At 42.8% G+C, this 27,682-nt stretch overlaps 1 protein-coding gene across 3 annotated transcripts in view; it reads left to right on the top strand.

Moving 5' to 3' along the window:
* The window catches only part of STK3 (serine/threonine kinase 3), a 308,764-nt gene that overhangs the window by 203,456 nt on the left and 77,626 nt on the right, over positions 1 to 27,682 (top strand). For all 3 annotated transcript variants that reach the window (XR_011020954.1, XM_068237715.1, XM_068237716.1), the window contains exon 10: positions 14,628 to 14,803. Coding sequence is in view for 2 of the 3 variants with exons in the window: in XM_068237715.1 (XP_068093816.1) it covers positions 14,628 to 14,803 (176 nt within the window). In the remaining variant the exon portion in view is untranslated. The remainder of the gene's footprint in view (positions 1 to 14,627; positions 14,804 to 27,682) is intronic.

Genomic DNA, 27,682 nt, shown 5'->3' with positions numbered 1-27,682 from the left:
CGAGCTTTAGGCTATGGTCACAGTGGAGAATTGCGGTGCAACGTTCCAGTCACATTGTAACGGGGAACATCACACTGCAATGTAACCTCTGACGTTCACAGTGCATGAAGTGTGTTAGAGGTGTTGAACAGGGATGGTCGTAGTCAGCCAACTTCACTACGCTGGAACTACGCGTAGTTTTACGCAATTACGTTTCGCCAAACTACGGCTTCGAAATCAAATATTCGCTTCGTATGCATTTCGTAGAATACGCGTTAAAATACGCAATTACGCGTAGTGCGAAGCGTAGTGTAGGCGGGTGCTTATGCCTGTATGCAGAAAATTTTACGCATTAATTCCTCTTTAGATGCTTATCCCGGTAACTCTTCTATGCGTACATTCCCCTTTCCAATGCATAAGTAAGCATACAATCGTACGCGGAAAAATAGACGCGAGTAATGCATACGTAGTTCACTATGCAATACACATGTTAACTACGCGTAGTAGGTGTAAGCTACGCGTAGCGGTACGTTGCTACGCGTAAATTCGTAAGCGTAGTTCTGCAACTTCACCTATGAACTACAATGCGTAGATGCAAACTACGATGCGTAAATTCGCACTGGCGTAGTTTCTGCTCATCCCTGGTGTTGAACCATTACAGTGAAGCATACACATTTTCTGAGGTAACTGGAAACACTGCACTGAAAATTATAGCAACACCAAAAGCCTTAGCCTTTTTAATTATAATACAGTATACACATTGATATACCCTATCAGTACACACAAAATCAAATAAGACAAAAGGATAGACATGTAATATAGCAAAGTGTATGTATATTATAGATCACCTACTCTGCTTAGAAGGCTGACCATCAACCAATCACTACTGTTCTACCAATAGTTCCTAATAGTACACAGCCGTCCAATCATCATCACCTAGAACACTACTCTCGTCCAAACATAATACCAGGCACATAACCAAAAGTTAGTGCTGCGTGTGCACAGAGGATAAAGATTGCGTTCCAGAATTATTTCAGCCCCACCCTATATAAGTGGGGTGTGTTTCTACATGCTGCGATTGGACTGGAAGTTCTGGAGACGTGAATCTCCCACGTGATTTTCCCACAAACCTGTTTTGCCTAACTGCAGGAACTGTGCAGTGCCCAGGGGGACTGGGTAGTGGTGTAGTGTACTGTACTGACTTGTAGTGGAGTTAGGCACAGTACCGGGCTTTAAAGTGGACCCAAATTAAAAATACAAGATTTCAGAAATAAAATCTATTTTCTAAATTATAATAATAATAGCAGCCTTTTTTTCAGCTGCATAATGACAAATATAAAATATTTTACATTTATTGGAGGAACCCCTCCCTTCCTTTCTTATTGCCGGGACAGAATCCAGCAGACTGGTGGAGTAGGAGGAATTGCTAATGGCTGCCACCTGTATAATCCTAGTTATGAAAAGAGAAGGGTGAAAAGCATGCACTGAAATGCTCATAGGCTTGAAGGAGTGTTTATTTATCTTTGTATGTGTCAGAGTGGCGCAACTTAATATTTTGAATGTAAAAATGTTTTGGTTTGGGTCCGCTTTAATGGGTGAATCGGAAACAAACTGCAGTCAAATCTGTTGTTTGTCTAAGGACTAAAGTGCAAATATCTCATCATTAAAAGTAAGAAGTATTTGTGTGATTTATTAATGTTCACCAGAGTCCAATTACAAGCCATGGCTGAGTGAATGTGTGGCCACGTGTTTCTCTTTGGGTTTATGAGATGAACCTGTAATTACATGCGGTCCTTGGAGTCCTCTCGCTGCACACAAGCAGGGAATGTATTGTGCTGGCTGGCTGGCCTCTCCTTTTTCCATAACAGTCACCAGAATTATGGATGGTTTCTCCCAATGGCTTTTGTTTACAAAATATACCTCCTCCGAGACGCGCAGCACAGGAAAGATGTGGTTTAGCTGCTGCTTATTAGCATGAACTTCAAACTTCCGTCTCCAACTCAGAATTTCCATAAGCTGAGCAATAAATGGCAAAGTCTTCGTTATCCGGAACTCAGGCAACTGGAAGACTCAACCAACCGGCATGCCTGGGAGGGATAATGGGGACTCTGCTCAGGGGTTTTTATTTAGGGGAGGGGTGCTTCCGGCTCCCGACGTGTCGCCTAACCCCATTCAAGTTTACGGAGGATGCCAGAAAGCAGCTAGGAGCTACAGGAGGGCTAAAATTTTTTGCTGGAGGCTTGGTGAATATATTATGCTGAAGGGGACGGGGGAAATTGGAGGTCTGTGCTTTTTCAGCCGGCAAGCACATGTATCCAGCATCAGACGCTCCCTGCTGGTTTCCAGATACTGGGGACTGTGCTGTATTCCTATCCGTGCTTCATTTTAAAGCAGGGCTGTGGAGTCTGTACAAACATTATCCAACGCCGACTAACTGCTCAGTTGATGAAACCACTGACTCCAGGTTCCCAAAATGGCTCTGAATCCTTAGTCTAATTCTTACCAGGGCTGTGGATTTGGTACAACAATCATCCGATGCTGACTCCTCAGTTTATAAAACCCCAACTCTAACTCCAGGTATGCAAAATTGATTTGACTCCAACTCTGACTCAACAGCCCTGTTTTCAGAGAGGCAAGAAGTGTCATTTTATGTTTACATATCTGCTTTATATTTTCTTTCTAAAATGTTCATATACAATTTGAATTTCAGACACTATAAATTGATCCACTAGTTTTAGGGGCCTAAGCTTCATCTGTTCATCCGATCGCCAACATATGACCCAACCTGTTCTGATCCTAACCTTGATCTCTGAACCAGCCTAAAAGCAAACATTCTCCACCCCGTCGTTTGCAAAACATGAAGCTTAAGGCTCCATTCACAGTGGTGCGGTGTAATGGCCGCCTCATAACATGGCTTACCGCACTGCAGTGCACCACCTATGCGACGTTCAGTTTGGCGGGAGCATTGCGGTATAACTGAACACGCTGTGGAATGCACCGCAAAGTGTTAAGCAGGACTATGGAGTCCGTACAAAAATCATCCGACTTGGACTCCTCCATTTATGAAACCCCCGACTCCAGGTACCCAAAATTGCTCTGACTCCTCGACTCCGACTCCTTAGTTTATTTTTTACTAAGGCTATGGATTTGGTTCAAAAATCATCTGACTCCGACTCCTCAGTTTATTGAAACCACCGCCTCCGACTCCAGGTAACCGAAAATTGCTCTAACTCCTCGACTCCGTCTCCACAGCCCTGGCATTAAGGGTTATAGTGAAGAACGCGTTTCATTTAACTGTATATTTCACTGTATGGGACGTAACACGTGGATAACGTGCAGTGCCTGTTCTCTGACCCTTTGCGTTGCGTTCCTGCTGCTACAAGGAATGCAACGGGCACTGTGAACACTTCCGTAACTGCTGCCCCCTGTTAACTCTGCCAGGAAATTAGTTCCTATCTTAAAACTATTGCCTGCCAAATTTCTACCACTATCCCCTTCTGTTTAGCAGACTGGAGCACTAACCTTTTTATCAGTGCTTTTATCAGTTCTCAACTTTGTGGAGATTGGGTTGAATAGTAGGACAAAAAACCGTCCTCTCCTCAAACCAAAATTGGATCAGCTGATAGCCAATTAGAATTTCTTGGAAGCATAGTCTTCCAGAATCTAGAATGGAAAGTCTACACTGAACACATCACGAAGAAAGCCAATCAGAAGATGTACTATCTGAGGCAGCTGAAATAACCAAGCATGCCACAGACATATTGTGCTTCAATCTTCAGTCATGTTCACTGGCTGTCTGGTTTGGTTTAAACACAGAGCTGGAGAACGTGAGACTGCACTGCATCATCTGATCGGCGAGGAAGGCCTGCTGACTGCAGCTTTTCCTCACTACACAACCTGCAAAAAGATCGGCTCTTATGCTTCTCATCCTGCTCATTCCAATGTCCAGCTCATTCAGAGATTCAGAACTGTCAAAACAAAAAAATGTATTTCCTTTTTCTTTGCATGGGAGGCCTGGGTAATATTGAACTGTGCAAATGACTCTAGCACTAAGGCCTCTTCCACACGGGCAGCGGACAGCATTGCATCCACTTTCTGTCAGCTGATAGGGATGGTCACAAATGCCGATTTCTGACCGATTTCTGCATTACCACAAGTTTTACCAATTCTGACTTTCCGATTTCCACCTAATGTTTTTTTTTTTTGTTTGTTTATTGTAAAAATACGTTTTTTTGGGGGAAATCTCTATTTTTGCGGATGTATGCTATTTTGCATAATCCACATTCCCATTTGGCAACTGCAGTACGCTTCCGCATTCTCTGATTAGCCCAGTACTTCTGAGTCTTGTGATTAGCCTAAAAAATTCTGCGGTATTCTATTTTCCGTGGTGCACTCTGGATTCTCTGATTGGCCCAATACTTCTTGTGATTGGCCAACAGTTTGTGGGTCTCAGAATTCTGATTTCTGCATACTGATTTCCGTAGTGGAAAGCCGATTTCTAATCGTAAACGTCAAAATCGGAACTTTGCAGAATTTGGTAGTTCATCCCCATCAGCGGATCCTGTTAATTTTGCCAGGCCCCTGAGAGACCACTTTGCACAGGTCATGGGGTGGTGCCTATTACCTACATGTCAATTGTAGTGAGTGACAGTCACCCACTAGGCTAAGCAGTAACTGCCTCTTGTCACCTGCAGACATGTGGTCATCAATGCCGCCCTTCTGTCATATTACATAGCTACCAGATGGTGCGCATTGCCCATCAAATCAGTGGCTGGAAGTTCAGCTGCTCATGTGAAAGGAGCCTTGCACTCCGCTGCTAGAACACAGGCAGCTCCCCACTGACGTAAATGTAATGAACTCTTTATGTACTGAAAAACATTTTTATACACTTTGCTTAATTAAGTTTCTGTTTGTGCTGTGCGACTGCCAAGTGGGGGCTCGATCATTTAAAACCGTTCTAATTTTAAAGGTGGATGATTCAGCTGCTACTTTTTGCCAATTACATTTTTTAAAGGACCTCTGTTGCAAAAATTTTAAAAATTAAAATGCATGTAAACACATACAGATAAGAAGTACATTTCTTCCAGAGGAAAATGAGGCATAAATTGCTTTTCTCCTATGTTGCTGTCACTTACAGTAAGTAGTAGAAATCTGACATTACAGACAGATTTTGGACTAGCCCATCTTCTTATGGGGGGTTCTCGGGGTTTTCTGTATTTTTAAAAGCACTTGGTGAATGGCAGTTGCTCCGTCCAACGGCCAAAAAACGTGTGCATCTCTGTATAAATCTTTTTCAGGGAATGTCTTTATAAAGAATAAAGGCCAGGCTGAGAATCCCCCATGAAGAGATGGACTAAACCAAAACCTGTCAGTAATGTCAGATTTATACTGCTTACTGTAAGTGACAGCAACATAGGAGAAAAGTAATATATGGCTTATTTTACTCTGGAAGAAATGTACTTTTTATTTGTATGTGTTTTAAATTTTAAGATTTTCGCGACATCTTTACACATTTGTCTAGAGAATTAGCCATTTTAATGGTTAATAAAGACTTTTTAGTTTAGTGGACATAACTGCAAATTTGTTTTCTGATTTATTTATTTTTCAACTGTGAAAAGAAATGTTAACAACTGGCAAATCAAAGGAGTTATCCGTGAAGTGGACCTGAACTCTTGTACAGGACAGAAGGAAAACCGAGAAATGCACCCTGCATGTATTTAGTGAGTTTAGCCTCTTAAAATTCCCCCTGATTTGTGTCTAATCACAAGTTGTAATTTGAGCTCTCCTGTGTCACATGGCTTATTTGAAAGCACAGTCTGCTTCCATGAATCAGCAAGTAGAAACAGTGCAGAGTTATTTTAGGATTTGTATCAGCTGTAACAAATACATGCTTTTTTGTTTGAGGCCTCTTGCACACTGCAAGCGATTCCGCTTTTTAATCAGTTTTTACATCCGATTCAGATTCCGATTTGCAGTGTGCAGGGAGCGAACTGCAAATCGGAATCTGAATCGGATGTAAAAACTGATTAAAAAGCGGAATCTGAATCGGAATCGCTTGCAGTGTGCAAGAGGCCTGAAGGTGATTATACTGTTTATCTTTTAGAGCAGAGAGGACTTTCTGAGTTCACGTTCGCTTTCACTTAAAGTAGTCTGGCAGCATGAAAGTGAATAGTGAATGCTATTTTTTTGCAGGACAAAGTCCCAAGTTGGGCACTCACTGTTTTTAAGTTGCGCACACACCTGTGATTAATGTCGCCCATCGGGAATCTGTACCCTATCACCTTGTGCAACATTGCTGGGCCGGCCAGTACAGACTCGTGTCAGCTAAGTAGCTGATGGCGCATACTGTAGCTATGTGGGGTTGCGGAGGGACAATGGAGCGGCGTGTACGTGATGTCACGCAGCGGCCAGGGCAGCAGTGTCTTCAAACAAGTTGGCCGCCGATTGGGTGAGTAGATCCGCCTAGCGGATGGCTTGGGTGCCAGCGGTCGGAGGCTTCCATACATACGCTGAATTGTTGGCTGAGGCGGTCGTTATCAACCGTCTCCGCTGACTTGGATCTTTTTACAATTTCAGATGACGTTTTCTGTCACGTAAAAATAAAGGCAATTCTAAAACCACAAACTTTCATACACCATTTTACCTCCATAACTGTTGTCAGGTTTTTACAGAACGACCCTCTATGTAGTCTCGGCAGATCTATGAAGTGAGTGACAAACCTAGTAGAACCTGACACTTGACCTGGTAATCTTCCTCATAGAAGCTGGTGTGTAACACAATGAGAAGACCTGGCTAGACATGCATGTTAGAATCCAGCCAGTATCAGAGAGCCACTGAAGATCAGAAAAAAGACATTTTTACGAAATTACCCAACAGTCATTGTGACAAGGCTACCTAGAATGCATCATTACCATCCATTTCATTTCTGCTTACATACCGTTTATACTCGCATACATGCCAAATTTTTTACCCCTAAAAAGGGGGCCAAAAGTTGCGGGGTCGGCTTGTATGCGAGTCGTGGGTGGTGGTCCGCGGCCCCCCCCCCCCCCCCCCTGCCCGCTCCCTCCGCGGCCGCCGCTGCTATTACCTGTTCAGCCGGCGACCACTTCCTCTAATCCGGGTGCCCCTCTCGCTCTGCTCTCCATCATGCGTATAAGTGTATCACAACAGCGCGCCCGGCGCTGCTGCTGTGACGAGGCAGGAGAGAATGGTTCCCCTGGTAACGGCGATGTGTATCGCCATTACCAGGGGAACCGCTCTCTCCTGCCTCGTCACAGCAGCAACGCCGGGCGCGCTGCTGTGATACACTTATACGCATGATGGAGAGCAGAGCGAGAGGGGAATCCGGATTAGAGGAAGCGGCCGCCGGCTGAACAGGTAGTAGCAGGGGGGGGGGGGGGGTCGCTATATTGGGCGCTATACTGGGCACTATACTGGGCACTTTACTGGCTATACTGGGCACTATACTGGGCACTTTACTAGCTATACTCTGGCACTACCTACCCATACTGGGCACTATACTAGCTATACTGAGGCACTACCTACCCATACTGGGCGCTATACTAGCTATACTGGGACACACTGGGGGGATCACGCGGCCTGCACCAATCCAGCATTTCCTACCCAAGGCTTATATGGGGGTCAATTATTTTTCCCTGCTTTTTTAGGTAAAAGTTGGGGGGTCGGCTTATATGCGGGTCGGCTTATATGCGAGTATATAGGGTACTTGAGCTTTCCTTTATGCCTTCCTGTCTTGGCCCCTTAATATCTCTGTACAGTCTAGCAGGTGGCGTATATGCTCTCAAGGAAGATTCTAATCTTTCATAACTGAGTTATTTAACTTGTTGTTAACTGTAATCTCATTTGAGACATGTTGATACTGTCTATACAGTTGAGCCCTTCAGAGAGCTGTTACAGTGTAGTTGCGTATTGGCTGACCAACTGTTACAAATAAACACTGGATACCCGTTCTGCAGCAGTATGTCAGCATTTATTCACTGTAGAATACTCAGTAGTCATTCCCCTCTTTGCCGCCCACATACAGTGAATCCTGCTGTTTGAGCTTTCCTGTCAGCACACCCTGCAGGCAAAACCATGACATCCTTCTGCCCTGACAGTGCCGGCTCATCTCTAATTGAGTGTTCCACACTTTATATAAACCCTCTCGCCTGCAGGAATATGTATCGGCCTCCGATATACCTCCTTACTCATCATCCTTAATGGTCATTTGTGGTGAAATGCCACGAATATCATCTTTACGCATTCTATTAACGTGCTATTTTTAGCCGCCCCACTGTACGGCCGCTGTTTTTATACGGTGCCGCGATGCGTTCCCTGCCTTGATTTTTGTATAGCGTTTCATTTAAAAGGCTGATCTTTAATTCATTATCCTTTTGCTGCTCTTATCCCGCAAGCTCTCGAGTGGAAGTAAATAATTAATGCAATATATTAATATTAATTGTTTTCAGATACACCAGAGGTCTGCTCGGTTAAAGTTCTAAATTCATTGTTTGCTCCAGGAATAATAAACTGCTCCTCATCTGTGTTATTTTAATATAGTGCACTGGTCTCTCTCCCCCCGACCCCCCCCCCCCCCCCCCCCCCCCCTTTCCCAAACCAGCATGCTAAAAGGATTTTGGAGAGAGAAAAACCTGCACTCGTTCCAGATACAGATTGCCCAGAAGTATTGAGTCGTGGAAAACAGCGCTAAGTTCTTTTCTCACATGGGAGACCTAGGAAAATGGGATTAGCACTTCGACTCAAGTATGGAATAAATCAAGCTCAATAATCGGCATTATTTACTGCATTTATCACCACGGTGTTTAACAGAGTAGACGTTTTGGCCAAAATACAGGATTTCCATACAGATACCAGAGTAGTGGTTTTGGCTTTATTTTTCACACAGCTCAGCTACTCCACCCAAAACTGATTTCTTCTCTTTATCCGTAGTTCCATAGTTACTGGCAGACTCAGTCACGATTCTCTTATCTCTGGGAAGCCTGTGGTGAGATCTAATCCCTCCAAAACTCCACAGCTAATGCAGCCAGATGGTGGCGTTGTAGTCTCTGATATACTTTCCACCTTTAATTACTGGTGAAAGTATAATTTAATAGGCTAACAGTTTCTTAAGAAATACAATACAAAAGTGAACTCTGGGTTTCTGCTGGCAGGTCTGTAAAATACATGTCCTTGAATATAATTAAAGTGGGAAAAAACTGAGGCATACCATTTAAAAAAATAATTTTCCTACTTTTTATTACCCATTTGGTTATCATATTTGCTTTTGTGCACAAGTAAGATTGTCTACAAATTACAAATTCCTAAAGTACAGTTTATATGCTCTGAAAGCTGCCGTTGCATTTTAGTGCATAGCTGCTGTATTTATATATTAAAATCTATCTAGTGATCACTTCTAAGCTCTCTCTGCTTCTACAGCAGAGAGAGAGAGAGAGAGATCATTTTCAGCTCAGCTAGGAATGTATACTAATTGTAGTAGAAAAAGGAGCGTAAACATAAAGATAATGTTATAAAGCTCAGCTTCGGCAGTTTGCTAATGTTTACTAACTGTATCTGAAAAAGGAATGTAAACAAAATATGTTATCACTTCTTCAGATGCAGCCAGAAGCTGCCCACTGAAGCAAGGAGCTTTCCATTGAACAACACAGTGTTGTGTTTAACTGTTCGAATGCTGTTCTGCTACAATTTTTTTCTATGTGGTAGTATATTTTATGCAATAAATAATCCTTTAGAGCAAAGAGGATATGCTGAGTTTCATAGCAATTTAAGAACCCTGATATTAGTTGCAAATTATGGTAAGCTGTAGGGGCATCGTCAAGCTTTCTGTGTTATCCATGGACCCCATGCAAGAGTCCAAAGGAGCACATGCACAGCCATAGATAAATATCCTGGCAGATCAATTACCAAAACAAGGAGTGGATAAAGTATGGTAGAACATACAGTAAGTGCCAACTAATATAATGTTTAAAGGACTTACGATGCGAACAGTCAAAAAAAAGTTAATTACCTCATGGCCAGTGCAGTCCTCATTGCAGACTATCCGCACCTCCCAGGTCACTGTCTGGCGCTCTGTTATCATAATCCACGCTGTAGTGCAGGCCCCGACCCTCCCCAAGGTCGCCGTATCAGATTGCGATTAAAATCGCCACTTTAAAAACCCTGCGTCTGCACAGTTTTCTTAGCCGCTAGTGCGCTGTGCAGGTTTTATCTCCTATCCCTGGCCCTTCCTGGCTCCCTGCGCTCAGCTCTACGTCATGTGGGCGTGCCACGGCCGCTCACATGACTGACTGAGGTAAAAGTCAGCCGCACCTCCTCAGCAGAGACAAGCAGCGCTGAGTGTGGGGAGACGTGACTTGTAAATTCCTTTGCTGGCACTATTTAGGAAGTGTAAGTTTTATTATTAGAAATATATATAATGGATGGGGAAAACCTTTTAATTAACAAACTTACACTTCCTAACTAGTGTCAGCAAAGGAATTTTACCTGCACTACAGCGTGGATTATGATAACAGAGCGCCGGACAGTGACAAGGGAGGTGCTTATAGTCTGCAATGAGGACTGCAATAGCCATGAGGTAAATAACTTTTTTTTGACTGTTCGCTTCGTAAGTCCTTTAAGACCATAAACAGAATAAGTATAATCAAAATATTCAAATTATTAGTATTACCGGTAAATAAAGATTTTAGTAATAGCAGGAATACAAGCTAAAAACACATGGAATGGCCACCCTGCCATGCAACCTTCAAACTACACACCCCACCTCAACTGCAACCAAGGGCCGTACTGCACGCAATGCCCCCTCAGTTCAAAGTTCTATAATTGCTTAAAAAGGATGCTTGGTATTTGGTAAGGTTTAGTGCAAATCGGCACAGCAGACAGTGCAGAAAATCATCTGCTAATCTCAGTGGAGCTGGGCTACTCCAGCATAACACACCAGGAGTAACTAGTTCATATGTAGTTCAAATGCACATAGCAGCAAGGTGAAAGCAAGGCAGCGAAGCACATAGCAGATTGGCAACATATATATAGCATTCTCACTTCACGTAGCAGGATGATTAAAGGGATCCTTCAGCCTAAACAAACATACTGTCATTAAGTTACATTTGTTATGTCAGTTAAAATAGATAGGTAATATAATCTCTTACCCACCCTGTTTTAAAAGAACAGGCAAATGCTCTTTTTTCATGGGGCAGCCATCTTTTTGGTTGGAAGGAGGTAACAGGGAGCATGATACACAGTTCCAACTGTCCTGTGTCCTGATCACCCCTCCCAGCTGCGCACGCTAGACTTCAAATCTCAAATTCAAAATAAAAAAAAACAATTTTGCGCCAAAACAGCAGAAGGAGAACAACAACATTGGAAATCCCATCATGCTTTGCACAGCATCAGGGGAAAAATGCCCGGGCAGTTTTCTTCTGTGCAGCTAAAAATGAGACTTGGATAAGAAAAACAAAGTTCTGAAGCTGTGAAACTGTTAAAGAAACACCAAGCCTTTTCAGTGCTGCTGAATAGATTTTTAGTCTGGAGGTTCACTTTAAGATGTCCAGCATGCCTTTGCTTAGAGTCCTTTAGAAAAGATCCAGGTAGTTTGATGAGAGGTGTAGCAAATATATTGTGTAACAAACAGTCACCAGCATTGCATAGTGTGCACAAGACCGAACGGAAAGGTTCTCTCATTGTAGTGCATTATAGGCCATGCTGTCTTTTGTGAATGCTTATTGACATTTAATCCCACACTGTATTGCTGCATTTAATGAGGAACGTTACTGTAAGATAGTAGTAAGGGGAAAAATCAGTACATTGCAATGTGAGATGTTAAAAAATAGAAGATAAATCAAAAAATGATTCATGTTCTTTTAACCACCGTGAGCCTGCAGGTCAGCATCTTTACTGCTGGTAGGCACGAGAAAAATGGACAGCACCAACGTGCAGGGGTGTGTTACTGCAATGGGTCCAGCTAAATAAACAGGCAGCACATAAAACCATTCTAACTTTATAAGTACACATATTGCTAAGATTACAAATTAGAAATTGGCGGTTACTGCAATCCAACACATTGCTTCCTGTGAAGTGGCTCACCCTCCTGCGTATTGGACAATATGTTTAACGCGGTGTACTGCCATGCAGGTCACATAGCCTGAACGAGAGCCGTAACTAGTGTTCTCCTGCTGAGGGACCATCAACTATACCCAGTGGCTGGCTGGTGTACTGGTTAAAGTGGATCCGAGATAAACTTTTACTCATTTCATATAGTTTACTTTCATATAGTTTACTTTTAGTTTACTTTCATATAGTTTATAGGGCATTCCTCAAACCAAATACTTTTTTTGTTTTGATACTCTAATTCCCTATAAACTAAACAAGCCTTGCCCACAGCTCCTTTTGTGCCTTGGCACTGTAGCAGGGGCTTATGGGAGCTCAGTCTGGGCCAGAGAAGGAGGAGGTTACTAGCCATTGATTTCAGAGGCAAAGTGGAGGAGGGAGGAGGAGAGGACTGAATTTACACACAGGCAAGCTGATAGCGTCTCCAGCCCTCAGCCTGTGACAATGTGACAAACAGAACATGGCTGCCCTCATTGTATCACAGGAATAAATAATCATAAACTTTTGAAGCTGTTTGCAGCTAGATATGCTGTGTAAACTATCTAAACTTTAGATAAGCTATATAGACAAGTTACTTGTTATAGTTACGGTAGTTTTTCATCTCGGAACCGCTTTAAGGTCTCTGCCTCTGACACCGGAGCTCTGGGTTCAAATCCTAGCTCTTCCTGTTCAGAAAGCCAGGACCTATTCAGTGAGGAGTTTGGGCAAGACTCCCTAAGGCTGCTACTGCCTACTGAACACTTCCTAGTGGCTGCAACGCTTTGAGTCTGTTAGGAGAAAAATACAATATAAATGTTTTGTGTCTTGTCTTGTTTATGAACGGGTAAGGGGATTTTGGTCACAAAAAGAATAATGAACCTAAAATTAGTCTGTGGTTGACTTTGACAAAAGTCTCTTGAGTCATTTTAAAGCGACAAACCATCAGGAAAATGTATTATGTTTATTATTAGCTATTCTCATAAAGGAGAACTTGCACTTTAAGCATTTTGCTAGGCCCAGTACCATAATAAAAATTCCAAATTGGGATAAGCTCACGCAGCTGGTATAGTGGAAATGTATGGATACAATCATCATATTGTATGGAACTTATAAGAAAAGTCTGAATGCGGTTCTTTTCTTTGGACAAGCTAATTATAACGCTAATCATAAACAGCCAATGATGTGGACTTTAGAAAGCCCTGTTCAAGAGACGTCCTCCGCTAGAGAATTCCTTCTGTGAACGCTCTTCTTCGCCTTAACATGCCATGTGCTTTCTCTGGGGACACCAAAACATGACAAGCGGTGGAGCTCCGCTGAAAAGGTTTTCCAGGGACATCCGCTAATTGAAGCCAAGCTTGAGCTAAGTTGAGTAGTATGCACATCCAGGCAAATTAGCCACGAGAGCCGAGAGAAGGGAAAGTTCATTTTACTCATCCGTGCGAAAATGGGGCAAGTCTGCCGCCTCAGTGATTTTTGAAAAACTAAAGAAGAAATCATTGTAGAAATTAAATCTCTTTAGGGTTCTTTAATTATGCTGCTAGTAGAGGTTAGCAATAGACCCCCCATACCTGAAACCAGGGCTATAGCTGTTGTGAAAAAATATACACATTTTTAAAGGTAAGTATCATCATATTTATTAACGCCTTAGCAGCTTCAAGGGAATTATCTCATTTTGAGAATGTGCACTGCTTTTGACCTCAGCTGGCAGAACTTGTGCTGTAAATTCTTGGAATGCTTTTACGTCCCTCTGCTAGCAGAGGATATAGAAACTGAAATCAGAAGTCCTCTGTTATTGTCTCACATTGCCCACAAGTGGCCATAAATACACATTACAGCAGTACTAATTACAGTACAATAACTTTATAGTAAACTCCAACGGACAAGGAAAAGTTGTTTACTATATCAGAAGTTTACTTGGTCATACATTGTATATTTATACAGACACATTTGCTGGGACCTAAAGTTTACTATAGCCAGAAGTTTACTATATCAGAGTTTGCTATAATAAGATTCTACTGTGGTAGCAAGGAAATGTTACAAATTAGAAATAAAAAAAAATGTGCTAAAATGAATTGGCTGCTACAGGGTTAAACAAACTAATAGGTTTGTTTTAAGTAAACCCAATCTAAAAAGACATCAAAGCAAACTTGGATTAAAAATAAACTGATGAGATAACCAGTTGTCATTTGTAGTCCTAATCCTGAATAGGACTTGTATAGATAAATATGTAAAGATGTATCTGTACCCTGCTCTCAAGTGTGTTTTTCTCAGCCACACAGGAGCTTTATGCCCTCCAATTAGTTATCAGTGAGCATCAAGCTAGTCATACATAGGTCGGTTATGACCCTATATGCCAAGCTGATCAGTCCCTATCCAATTGATATTCTATAAATGTACATATACAGGTTTGTCACTTTAAATAATATCATACAACAAAAAATGTATTTAAATCAGGCAAGACTTTTTCATGTGTGTTTTAAATATTAATGGCTATATGTCTGTGTTTAACATATTTGTTTCCCTGCTAATTTTTTATTTTTCCTTTTAAGGAAATGCAACCTCTCCTCAGACTCCTCGGCCGTCATTTATGGATTACTTTGATAAGCAAGATTCCAAAAACAAGCCTCATGAGAACCACAACCAGAATGTCCATGACCAATTCCACATATCTAAGAATGTGTTTCCTGACAACTGGAAGGTTCCTCCAGATGGCGACTTTGACTTTGTGAGTACTTACGGCAGTACGGCCATTTTAACTTTCTTTTATACTACACCCTCCTTACCCATAACCAACTGTGCACCCTGACCACCAAACTAGTCTGTGAGGGTCGTCAGCTTTAGGGTTATGTGACTCTACATTGTTGAGCAGGTGTGTAGCTTAGAACACTTGAAGCCGCTTGAGCTCCAGTTGGTGCTGTTCCTCTCGTGACCTCCTACATTGCTGAGCCACTCACCAGAACTCCCTTTTTTGATGTACTTGGGGAGTAGGAGAAGGAAGATTAATGGTCGCAACATCCAACTATCCTCTTTGCCTATCATAACATGGGGGAGATTAGGGGGAATAGTGCCTTCTTTAGTGTTGGGATGGGCGGGTGGTGAGAGAAAGGTAAAGAGGTTTGAAAGAGTACATACATGTAAAGGAACAGTAAAGAGGAGCTGTAATGAACATAACATCATGAATAAAATTGATGATTGTTTACAATATTCATTTATAGATTATTTAGTCAGTATTTGCCAATTGTAAAATCTTTTCTCACCCTCATTTACATTCTGAAATGTATCTCTGGTGGGGACATTTCTAGTTCTGCCAGGTGATCTGTATGGAATGTTCGTTACTGAGAGTTATATGCACAGAGGGAGATACTGCTTGTTTGGCAGCTGGAAAAAGCTGTCATTTCCCACAATGCAACTATGTTCACAGACAGCAAAATGTCAGGACCTTGGTCATGACTTCACACTGTGGGAGTGGTTTCAACACAATTTCTATTTGAGAAAAAGTAAAGATTTCTCGTGGGGAAGGGGGTATCAACTACTGATTGGAATGAAGTTCAGTCCCTGGTTAAACTTTAACCAAGGATTGAACTTTCATCCCAATCAGTAGCCGATACCCCCTTCCCCACGAGAAATCTTTACCTTTTCTCAAATAGAGCATCAGAGGGTCTGTATGGCTATATGGTGAATTCCCTCCCACAATGTGATGTCATGAACATGCTTTTTCCAGATGCCAAGCCAGCATTATCTTCCTCTGTGAAAATAACTCTCTGAAACAAACTTTCTGCAAGCATCACTTGCTAGTGCTAAAGAATCCGAAATGTTATTCCACCAAGTACGTGAGTTGTACCCAGAATTGGTTTTGGCACAACAGGGTCAGTGGTGGTAAATACGGTAGTAGATACATAAAGAATATATGGGTATATACAGTAGATAAATACAGTAAGAACAGTACAACCAAGGCATAAAATAAAGTAGGGATGGAAGCATACATAAAAGATTAACCCCCGGAGAAGGACCAGGGGGTAATCCGCTGCCATCCTTGGCACTCAAAACGCTTTGCAGCGGTACTTTGAATCAGATGCCCCCAAGTCTAACCCTAGGAGAGAGACGAAGAGAGGGGAGAGAGACGAAGAGAGGGGAGAGAGACAAAGAGAGAAAGAAAGTGAAAAGGACAGTGATAAAGATGTCACCACCTGTGATAAAATTTTATTATGGAAATTCGTGTGAGAAAACATTTTACAATCGGCAATATGCAATATTTTCACTACAGTTCCTGTACAGTATTCTCTGGACATAGACTTCCATGGCACCCGTAACATCAAGTCACATAAAGGGCACAGGGGTTATGATGCAATTGAATGTGTAGTACTAATATTAAACAGCATATTAGGAGAACAGTATCCTACATTTATTTTTAGTTTGAGGGCTGCATTTTTAAACAGCAGCCATAACTGTATGATGTAAAATCTGCTTCATTCATCTGCAAAACAAACTGAAGTAATGACCCTCTGAACTTTTCAGCACTAAAATGCCATCAGAATTGTTTGCACAGATAGAAAAAAGCCTTTTACCTTCAATTTACTTTTCAGGAAAGCAGGCCATATTTGACTGGCTTATTTGCAAAGATAACAGCACTAGTTTTTTTTAAATACTTGAAATGAAGCAAAATAGAAAGCGACTGTACTCGCCATGCAATTTCCCATCAGGTCGACGGGTCGAAACCGTTAATTGCCGACAGGTCTGATCAGGTTTCTGATGGATTTTACAATAGATTTTGTACTGAAGTGCTTGAAAATCAATCAAAAACCTGATCGGACCTGTCAGAAATTATTGATTTGATCTGATGGGAAATTGCATGGTGTGTCCCAGGCATAAGATGATTACTTAGTAAGAAATCACGTCTCCCTCTGAGTTGCGATAACTCGGCGGGGGAATAGTATTTAACGCCGCCGGGGAGTTTTGCAGCAGCAGGAAGAGCCATCATTTGGCTCGCCCTGCGCCGAACAGCCCAGTGCTGTAACAATATATACTAGTCACTTCTGGTACTCTTTAAGGTTAATGGCAATTAAAAGGCTCTTTTTTATACATTTGTATAATCCCTTATGTGTTAGTGACAGTTTCCCCTCAAAGGGGTTCTGTGGCATGTTAAAAAAACAAACTGACACTTACCTGGGGCTTCTATCAGCCCCCTGTAGCTGTCATGTCCTGCGCCGCCGTCCTCCTATCATCACCTATTCCCTGCCGTCTAATAAGACGAATAGTGCACGCTCGCGTCTCCAGGAGCTTACTGCGCAGGTGCAGTGCGAGGTTTTCTCGTACTGCGCCTGCACATGAAGCTCCTGGTGACGGGAGCGAGCACATGCATGGCCGCATAGTCACGACAGATGAATAATTAGACCGGGACCGGCGGCAGGGAACGTGTAGGAGGACGGCACAGGACATGACAGCTACAGGGGGCCGAGAGAAGCCCCAGGTAAGTTTGTTTGTTTGTTTTGTTAACATGCCACAGAACCCCTTTTAAAGGATACGTCCAGGCAACAACAAAAAAATCCACTTACCTGGGCTTCCTCTAACACCTGGCAGCCGCCCTGTGCCCTTGCCGCAGCTCCCGGTTTCTCCTCTGCAGATGCTGACCTCACCAGGTCGGCTCTTTGTGCGCTCCACTGGGTCACGCAGGCGCAGTACCGTCCTTATGACGTCAGTGCAACTATGTGACCTGTGCGGTGGAGCACACAAGGAGCCGACCCGGAAAGCTGACCCGGCGAGGACGGCATCTGCAGCAGAAGAGACCGGGAGCTGCGGCGAGGGCACAGGGTGGCTGCCAGGGGCTGGAGGAAGCCCTAGGTAAGTGGATCTTTATTTTTTTTTTTTCCAGCCTGGATGTATTCTTTAAAGGATACCCAAGGTGACATGTGACGTGTGCATAACACACAATAAACTATGCTGTGTTCCTTTTTTTCTTTCTCTACCTGAAAGAGTTAAACATCAGGTATGTAAGTGGCAGTTCCTGACTGGGTCAGACTACAGTGTGTCCCTTACTGATAAGAAATTACAACTATAAAACACTTTCCTAGCAGAAAATGGCTACTGAGGGCAGGAAAGAGATAAAGAGTCAATAGTACATAGTTTTTAGCTCTGGCATACTTCAATGATTGTGTTCTCGAGCAAAAACAATAAAACAGTACACACTTAAAAAGTAGATCTAATAAAACTGTGTATATAGAATAAAACTGTGGAATATCTTAAGCAGTCATTTTTAGGAGAAGGATGATAGATACAATTGTTTATTTCATTAGTTTATTTTCACCTCGGGTGTCCATTAAAAATAAGATGTATTTATTGGTATTTTTTTAATACTGCTATTACTGTTATTTATTTTATTCTAGTTTATTTATTGTGAGAGTTTACAACTTATCAGTCTTGTGCATTGACTTCCAAGGATTCCTTTAGTATTTGCATACAGTCGACAGTTGTTTTACGGTGGTGTTTTTTTTTTTTTTTTTTAAATCCTGGATGGAGGTTGGGTTTCTGGCATCTTGAGTAAGAACATCTGTAAGAGAAGATCTTGTTTTGTTGATGAGGAAGACAGCTTGCATATTACATTGTCAACTTTTTTTCTAAAATGTATAAATATTTTAAACTTCTGCCATACTTTGTGTGAAACATTTATGAGAATTGTACATAACTGAGAGAATTACAGTGCGCAATGACATTCCCTTTATAGGATGTGCTGTGTTATCTCAAACCTTGCGCTGTGTATTGCCGCTTCTCCCACTCCCATTATTACCCACTGGTGTTTTGAAAAGAAGATACAGACTGTTTTAGATGTCCTCTACGTTTTGGTTTTGTTGCGAGGAGTGCAGAGGGTATGGCAGTGGCAACAGACATTAGGGTGACTGACCCATACAGCTAGACTTTGGTCATATGGGAGTAGGGATGATCAAAGACATGCAAATTCTTCCAAGTTGATGCGAATGTATGCAAGTATATGCAGTTTGAAAATGGACCAAACAATTTAAACCTGTGTTTAAATTGATAGGTCAATTTTCAAACTGCATACATTTGCAAAATTTCGGAAGAATTTGCATCTCATTGATCATCCCTATTAATGGGAGGTAAATGCCACAGTGTATGCACCGTCTGTGGCATCTTCTAGGAAGGAGGCCTCACAGTAACGCTTGCTGTATTGGCTACTTTAATTTGGGTACCGGCAATCGTCTGTTATGGAGCCTTAATTTGCTTAGCCATTGCGCCTAGCCGTTCTATAACTGGCAGGCCCTTGCCCCCGAAAGAGAAACAAGATTGTTATATATAAGGGCGAAAGAGCCCTTATTGTAAAGCTTTGTGCTACAGTTGCAAGGATCGGCGGGTGTCACCGGCAGTAACTCACCTGCTCGCCCGTAAATCATTAGAGGTCTGAAACTCCAACGCCCCCCTCCCCCCCCCCTCAATTGGAAAGACCGGTGCAGCCATTTTTATCCAAAGTCCTCCAAAGCTGTGGCCACCCCCACCTTGAATCTGCCTATAAGGCCACGGCTGCTGATCTGAGGGCGGGCTGAGGTGATACAGATAGGGGGTGGCCACAGTTTGGGAACACTTTGAAATACACCATGTCAGTTTTGCCTATTGAGGGTGCAAAGTTTCAGACCTCAAATGATTTTCGGATGAGTTGCCGCTGACATCCGCTGATTCTGGCAGCATTAACAGAGAGCCTTCCGTTACAGACTCGTTTTTTTTTTTTTTTTTTAATTTATCTTGTACCTCTTTTAAAGCAGATCTGTGGGGTAAATTTGGAGTCATAAAATAAACAGTACTTATTCTACCCCTACTTAAACCTCGGAACACTCCCAACAACGTGAGCGTGACTGACAGCGGCGCTGTAGATGCCGACCTGGCAAGGTAGGCATCTGCAACAGAGTGGATCCTGGGACTCTGGAGCTGCAGCGAGGGACATATCTGCTACCAGGAGGAAGCCCCGGGTAAGTAACGCTCATTTTTTAAATTTCCCTGGTGATTCCTTTAAAGGACACACCCAAGCTGCTGCTTTTAAAAAAAGAATCTACTTACCTTGGGCTTCCTCCAGCCCCTTGCAGCTGTCCTGTGCCCCCGGCGCATCTGCACCTGAGGGCACCGGGAATCACCGAAGCTGTGGCGAGGGCACAGGATGGCTGCCAGGGGCTGGAGGAAGCCCAATGTAAGTAGATTTTTGATTTTTAATTTTCCTGGACCTTCCCTTTAAGGGATAGGCATCAGGAGAGGGAGGATTAAGAGTTTGTGGTAGAGGGTTATGGGTCAGGCATCAGTAGAGGGAGGGTTCTGTGTAACAGGATTAGGTAAAAATCCGTAAAGAATAACAATATTTTACTATCGAAATTAAGTTCAAGGTCAGAATATCGGTAATTTTACACTTTCTTCATGCACGATCTGAGCCAGGTTTACAGGTGATCGACAACTCCTCAGCAATCGGTCTGCACAAAATTCTCAGTGGATTCACAACAGCTCTCCAGGGAGTCACTGACCCCAAATGTAACAACCTATCAAATTAATTGATTGAATGAACAAAGGAGGTGCATAAATAACTGCAACTCATTGACATCCCTATTAATGACTCAACTCCACATCAGGCTTTAGTCTTACGGCAGAGATGTTATTTTAAATGAAAGATTCCTGTGTACACATCATATATACAGTCACAATCGGATATGTATGTCTGACTTACAGTACAGTAGTACAGTAGAATCTTGTTATAGTAAACTCGAATATAGTAAACCTCTGGATATAGTAAACTCAGTCATCAGGTCCCAGAAAATGCGTCTGTATAAATATACAATGCATGACCAATTCTGTAAACTTCTGATATAGTACACTACTTTTTCTGGTCCCTTGGAATTTACTGTAAAGGAATTCTACTGTATACGGTGACCGCTTTATTGGAGCAGCACAAATAACTTGTTTTTTGATTGGTTTATTTCATTTTTGTGGACTAAGCACTGCCATTACTGTATATATGTTTATGATTACTTATATCTGAGAAATAGAACATTTTATCATATTTACTCTTTTAATTACATTTTAAAGGAATACTGTAGGGGGTCGGGAGAAAATGAGCTGAACTTACCCGGGGCTTCTAATGGTCCCCCGCAGACACCCTGTGCCCGCGCAGCCACACACCAATGCTCCGGCCCCGCCTCCGGTTCACTTCTGGAATTTCAGACTTTAAAGTCTGAAAACCACTGCGCCGGTGTTGCCGTGTCCTCGCTACCGCTGATGTCACCAGGAGCGTACTGCGCAGGCACAGACCATACTGGGCCTGGTTAGTATACTCCTGGTGACATCAGCGGGAGTGCGGACACGGCAATGCAGGCTCAGTGGTTTTCAGACTTTAAAGTCTGAAATTCCAGAAGTGAACCGGAGGCCGGGCCGGAGCATTGGTGTGTGGCTGCGCGGGCACAGGGTGTCTGCGGGGGACCATTAGAAGCCCCGGGTAAGTTCAACTCATTTTTCCCCAACCCCCCTACAGTATTCCTTTAAATGTATTAGGGGTCGGAGTTGGTGCATTTTTTTCCCCCAACTCCAGATACCCCAAAATTGCTCCGACTCTTTCTTTCTTTCTTTATTTATTGTATTTATAAAGCGCCAACATATTACGGAGTGACTCTTTGACTCTAACTCCGACTCCACAGCCCTGGGTATACCAAGGCATAGCGGCATTTGTTAAGTTTAATTTATATTTGCCACAAACCCAAACTGAGAGGACCTGAAGGCTGCCATCATTATTTCTTTAGTAAAACATGCCAGATTCCCAGCTTTGGTTCTGATCTTATGGCTTTATTAGTTTCTGCAGCAAGCAGCTATAGTGAACATCTGATCTGCATTCTCCCTTTGGTTCAGTTATCCAGAAACTACTAAGGACAGAGAATATATAATCAACAGCCAAGAAAAGGCGTCAGCACTGGTACCCCTATGTTATATATTTTTCCCTTGATGTTTTCCTTAAAGTAACAATGCCAAGCATAATGCCATGAAAATCCCTTGGAGGACAGAAGTCCCAAACCCTTTGGGTGACAATAATTGTGGCTGTTTACACACCTCTAGGCAGATAAGCTGACTGTACAGTCAATAATGAGAGGGGAGACAGGTTTTTAAAGAGGAGCGGTCAGCCATACTATCTCAGAAAAAAACCCATATATAAGTAGATAAATACTTGCTCTACTTACATAGCATATGTATTGCACTGTCCACGTTTTGATTTTTGTGATTTTTCTACAGTATAAAAAAAAGAGAAAGCTCTTCTTGGCATTTCCCATTTAGTGTGGCTATTTTGAAGCCAATCCTGATGTCATTTCCTGCCCTACTCTCCTCTGCCTGATTGTGTATGTATTGCCCACCCTTCACTATAGAAAGTGCATTGTCTCAGCATGAGAAATATTGGCCAATCAGAGAGGAACAGAGGTGTGGGAGGGGAAAACATGAGGGAAAGAGACTTCAGCCAATCAGGCTGCATTAGTTAAAGAGAACCCGAGGTGGGTTCTAAGAATCCTAATAGCAGACAGAGGCTGGGTCTGCATATAATACCCAGCCTCTTTTGCTATACAGCTTCCCCGCAGCCCCCCTCTGCGCTGTGCTATGCCCCCATAAATTATCAGCCGAGCTAGTGACACATAGCGTGTCGACAGCCAGCTGTTTACCTTTGTAATGCCAGTTTCGCCACTCCCCCGCCTACTCCATAGCACCGGTCCCCGCCTGCGTCCCTTCCCTGCCTACTGATTGGAGGGAAGGGATGCTGGCGGGGGCCGACGCTATGGAGGAGGCGGGGGGAGCGGCGAAACTTCAGCTTCTGTAACAAAAACGCCTGCAAAACCGCTCTGATATAGCATTTTTCAGAGCTGTATTCCACTTTCCTATACTTTAACATTGAGGCAGAAACGCCTCAGAAATGTAAAAAATGCTGCAGCCCCCGAGTTTGCGTTTGTGGAAAAAACGAACTTCTCTGGTGTGCACCATCCCATTCACTTTCATTAGCCAAGCGGTTTTCCTCCTGCAAGCATTAAAAAAAAAAAAAAAAAAAAAAAGCTTCAGAACTGCTCTGGTGTGCACCAGCCCTTTAATAGTATTTTTATGCTAGACTTTAGTAGCACTTTAAGCTGTTAATTTCCCCTGTTAATGCTGATTGAGAGAGGTGCTAGTTTATTTGCATGCCTTCTATCTTTGCATTTTAAATTTATGATAAATATGCCTATTTAATTCAGAATTTCGAGGGAACCAACTTCCCAATCTGATGCCATCAGAATGTAAAGTTTGTTACGTGCCTAAGGGATTTCCATCCCAGCAATGACTGAATCAATTAGTTTTTAGCTGCAGCAAAAGGAAAAGGGGGGGAAAAAAGTTACACTCTGTGTTCCATCAGACTCCTCAGCACAAGCAAAGTACCATGTGGAATGAAAATCTGTTTATTGCTGCAACACCAGTGTAATGATTTCTGTCACTTTGATGGAACTATTTCCAGGCAGCCATGGTTTCCAGATTGCTTGGCATCAGGCACGAATGTGCACATCTTTAGGACTTTTTTTTTTCTTTCTTTCAGTAAGTTTCCTGTTTTAAGTACACAAATTTGAAGGCCTCTAAAGATTTTGGAAGAGTAACAAAACTTGAAAGAGCCATCTGTTACGCGAGACAGAACATTTCAGTGGTTTAATGAGCAGGGGGAATAAATTGGAAACATGGCGGACTGTGAAACACGGGAGTGGTGACCTTAAGCTGAGGTTGCCACACAGGGATCCAGTCTTCCTGTGCCATGGAGAACGTGGGGGCTACTGGTTACAGAGCATGCAGAGATCTTGCTGCTGTTTTTGATTAATAAAAACACAGCCAGCTCTTGGCCAGGGTAGCGCGAAAACACTTCCTTCTAGGTTGAGCTTGTTCTAGTTTAATTGCTCGCCATCATGTTTTCCATGTGTTGTTTTTTTGTGTTTGCTGCGTTCACACCACTATTAGTATGTATTTGTTCTTTGGCTAGGCACCTTTGTGGCATGTCATTTATTACTTTCTTGGTTCCGCTACATGTACCACTAGAAACATTCATAGGCTTTGCTGGACAGAGTTAAAACCACACTGAGAAGTTTTTGGAGGGAAGTGGAAGTCTTCTGGGCATCAAAACCGATTCCAGGTACAATCTCTGATACTAACCTGGCAATGTTTTTAAAGGACAACTGAAATGAGAGGATTACAGAGGCTGCCATTTTTATTTCCTTTTAAAGAGAACCAGAGGCGAAGCACCCCCATGTATTTTTCCATATATATCAATGGGAACATGACTGTAAACACCTATCCTGCTCTTTGTTTCAGTCTTCTATGCTAAATCTGCCTGTTATCAGCCCTGATAAGAATTCCCGACTGAGCATTCAGTCTAGCTTTCACCGGAATGATTATAGCTGAGTCAGTCTTCTGTGATGTGTTTTCAAGCCCAAGTCTGCCCCCTTGTGGCTCTGCTTTCCTGCGATGTATCCTTCAAGCAGCAAAGCAGATGCTATAATCATTCTGGTGAAAGTGAGACTGAATGCTCAGTCGGGGATTCTTATCAGGGCTGATAACAGGCAGATTTAGAAGAGAAGAATGAAACAGAGAGCAGGGTAGGTGTTTACTGTCATGTTCCCATTGATATATATGGTAAAATACATGGGGGTGCTTCGCCTCTGGTTCTCTTTAAGCAATACCAGTTGCCTGGCTATCCTGCTGATCCTCTGCCTCTAATACTTTTAGCCATAGACCCCTGAACAAGCATGCAGCAGATCAAGTGTTTCTGACATCATTGTCAGATTTGACAAGATTAGCTGCATGCTTGTTTCTGGTTTTATTCAGACACTACTGCAGCCAAATAGATCAGCAGGGCTGCCAGGCAATTGGTATTTCTTAACCGTAAATAAACATGGCAGTCTATATAGCCTTCTCACTTTAGTTGTCCTTTAATCAGGGACTTTGAACTGGCTGGCACGGATTGGGTGCAGGGGTCACTGATAGAACTTGAAGGAACCCAGATCCCCCTTCCCTTCAGGAATGGCATCTTTTCTGATGGATGGGGTGTTGGGACAGACGAGGGGTCTACATGCGGCAGATTTGGGTTATGCGGCCTAATAAAGTGCATGTAATTGAAGCATGTTAGGGGTGCATGTTGGAAATGTGTCCACAAGTTATAGCTCCCTTTTGGGCTCTGTTAACCGTCCTGACAACTTCCTCCAACTTCTAACTGTTCACACAAGCTCAGAAACCTCAACTGTAGTCATGTGATGAGTACAGGAGGTGTCGAGAGGAGTCAGAAGCTAGAAGGAAGATGCCCAGAGATTTAGCTTTAATTTACAGATATGGTTCCAACTCATACTCTAACCAAAGCATAATTACAATGCTCTTGTTGATCTAGGGGAGACAACTTTCTGTGCTGACATTTTTCAAATAAAGTAAAATTTCCTATACATTTGAGCGCGAAAGTTATTCTGCTACATGTCTTTGATTAAAAAAAAAAAAAAAACATTCAGTGTATATTTATTGGATTGGGTAAAAGTTATAGCGTTTACAATCTATGGTGCCAAAAGTGAATTTTCCCATTTTGAAGCATCTCTGACTTTTCTGAGCACCTGTCATGTTTCATGAGGGGCTAAAATTCCAGGATAGTATAAATACCCCCCAAATGACCCCATTTTGGAAAGAAGACATCCCAAAGTATTCAGTGAGAGGCATGGTGAGTTCATAGAAGATTTTATTTTTTGTCACAAGTTAGCGGAAAATGACACTTTGTGACAAAAAAAAAAAAAGTTTCCATTTCTTCTAACTTGCGACAAAAAAAAAATGAAATCTGCCACGGACTCACTATGCTCCTCTCTGAATACCTTGAAGTGTCTACTTTCCAAAATGGGGTCATTTGTGGGGTGTGTTCACTGTCCTGGCATTTTGGGGGGTGCCTAATTGTAAGCACCCCTGTAAAGCCTTTTTTTTTGTCACAAGTTAGCGGAAATTGATTTTAATCTTCTATGAACTCATCATGCACCTAACAGAATACCTTGGGGTGTCTTCTTTCTAAAATGGGGTCACTTGTGGGGTTCCTATACTGCCCTGGCATTTTAATGGCCCTAAACCGTGAGGAGTAGTCTTGAACCCAAATGTCTCAAAATGACCTGTGAAATCCTAAAGGTACTCAACGGACTTTGGGCCCCTTAGCACAGTTAGGCTGCAAAAAAGTGTCACACGTGTGGTATCGCCGTACTCAGGAGAAGTAGTATAATGTGTTTTGTGGTGTATTTTTACATATAACCATGCTGAGTGGGAGAAATATCTCTGTAAATGACACATTTTTGATTTTTTTTTACATTAAATTGTCCATTTACAGAGAGATTTCTCCCACCCAGCATGGGTATGTGTAAAAATACACCACAAAACACATTTTACTACTTCTCTTGAGTACGGCGATACCACATGTGTGACACTTTTTTGCAGCCTAGGTGCGCTATGGGGCCCAACAGCCTATTCACAGGTCATTTTGAGGCATTTGTTTTCTAGACTACTCCTCACGGTTTAGGGCCCCTAAAATGCCAGGGCAGTATAGGAACCCCAAAAGTGACCCCATTTTAGAAAGAAGACACCCCAAGGTATTCCGTTAGGTGTATGGTGAGTTCATAGAAGATTTTATTTTTTGTCACAAGTTAGTGAAAAATGACACTTTGTGAAAAAAACAATAAAAATCAATTTCCACTAACTTTTGACAAAAAATAAAATCTTCTATGAACTCGTCATACACCAAACAGAATACCTTGGGGTGTCTTTTTTCTAAAATGGGGTCACTTGTGGGGTTCCTATACTGCCCTGGCATTTTACGTTCCCAAAACCGTGAGTAGTCTGGAAACCAAATTTCTCAAAATGACTGTTCAGGGGTATAAGCATCTGCAAATTTTGATGACAGGGGGCAAATTTTGTGGAACCGGTCATAAGCAGGATGGCCGCTTAGATGACAGGTTGTATTGGGCCTGATCTGATGGATAGGAGTGCTAGGGGGGTGACAGGAGGTGATTGATGGGTGTCTCAGGGGGTGGTTACAGGGGAAAATAAATGCAATTAATGCACTGGGGAGGTGATCGGAAGGGGGTCTGAGGGGGATCTGAGGGTTTGGCCGAATGATCAGGAGCCCACACGGGGGAAAATTAGGGCCTGATCTGATGGGTAGGTGTGCTAGGGGGTGACAGGAGTTGATTGATGGGTGTCTCAAGGTGTGATTAGAGGGGGGAAATAGATGCAAGCAATGCACTGGCGAGGTGGTCAGGGCTGGGGTCTGAGGGCGTTCTGAGGGTGTGGGCGGGTGATTGGGTGCCCTAGGGGCAGATTAGGGTCTAATCTGATGGGTAACAGTGATAGGTGGTGATAGGGGGTGATTGATGGGTGATTGATGGGTAATTAGTAGGTGTTTAGAGGAGAGAACCGATGTAAACACTGCACTTGGGAGGTGATCTGATGTCGGATCTGCGGGCGATCTATTGATGTGGGTGGGTGATCAGATTGCCCGCAAGGGGCAGGTTAGGGGCTGATTGATGGGTGGCAGTGACAGGGGATGATTGATGGGTGGCAGTGA

The sequence above is a fragment of the Hyperolius riggenbachi genome, chromosome 5, assembly GCF_040937935.1.
Source record: "Hyperolius riggenbachi isolate aHypRig1 chromosome 5, aHypRig1.pri, whole genome shotgun sequence".
NCBI classification, from domain to species: domain Eukaryota; kingdom Metazoa; phylum Chordata; class Amphibia; order Anura; family Hyperoliidae; genus Hyperolius; species Hyperolius riggenbachi.
The sequence above is the reverse complement of the archived record's forward strand: the minus strand, read 5'-3'. Positions and strand labels throughout refer to the sequence as shown.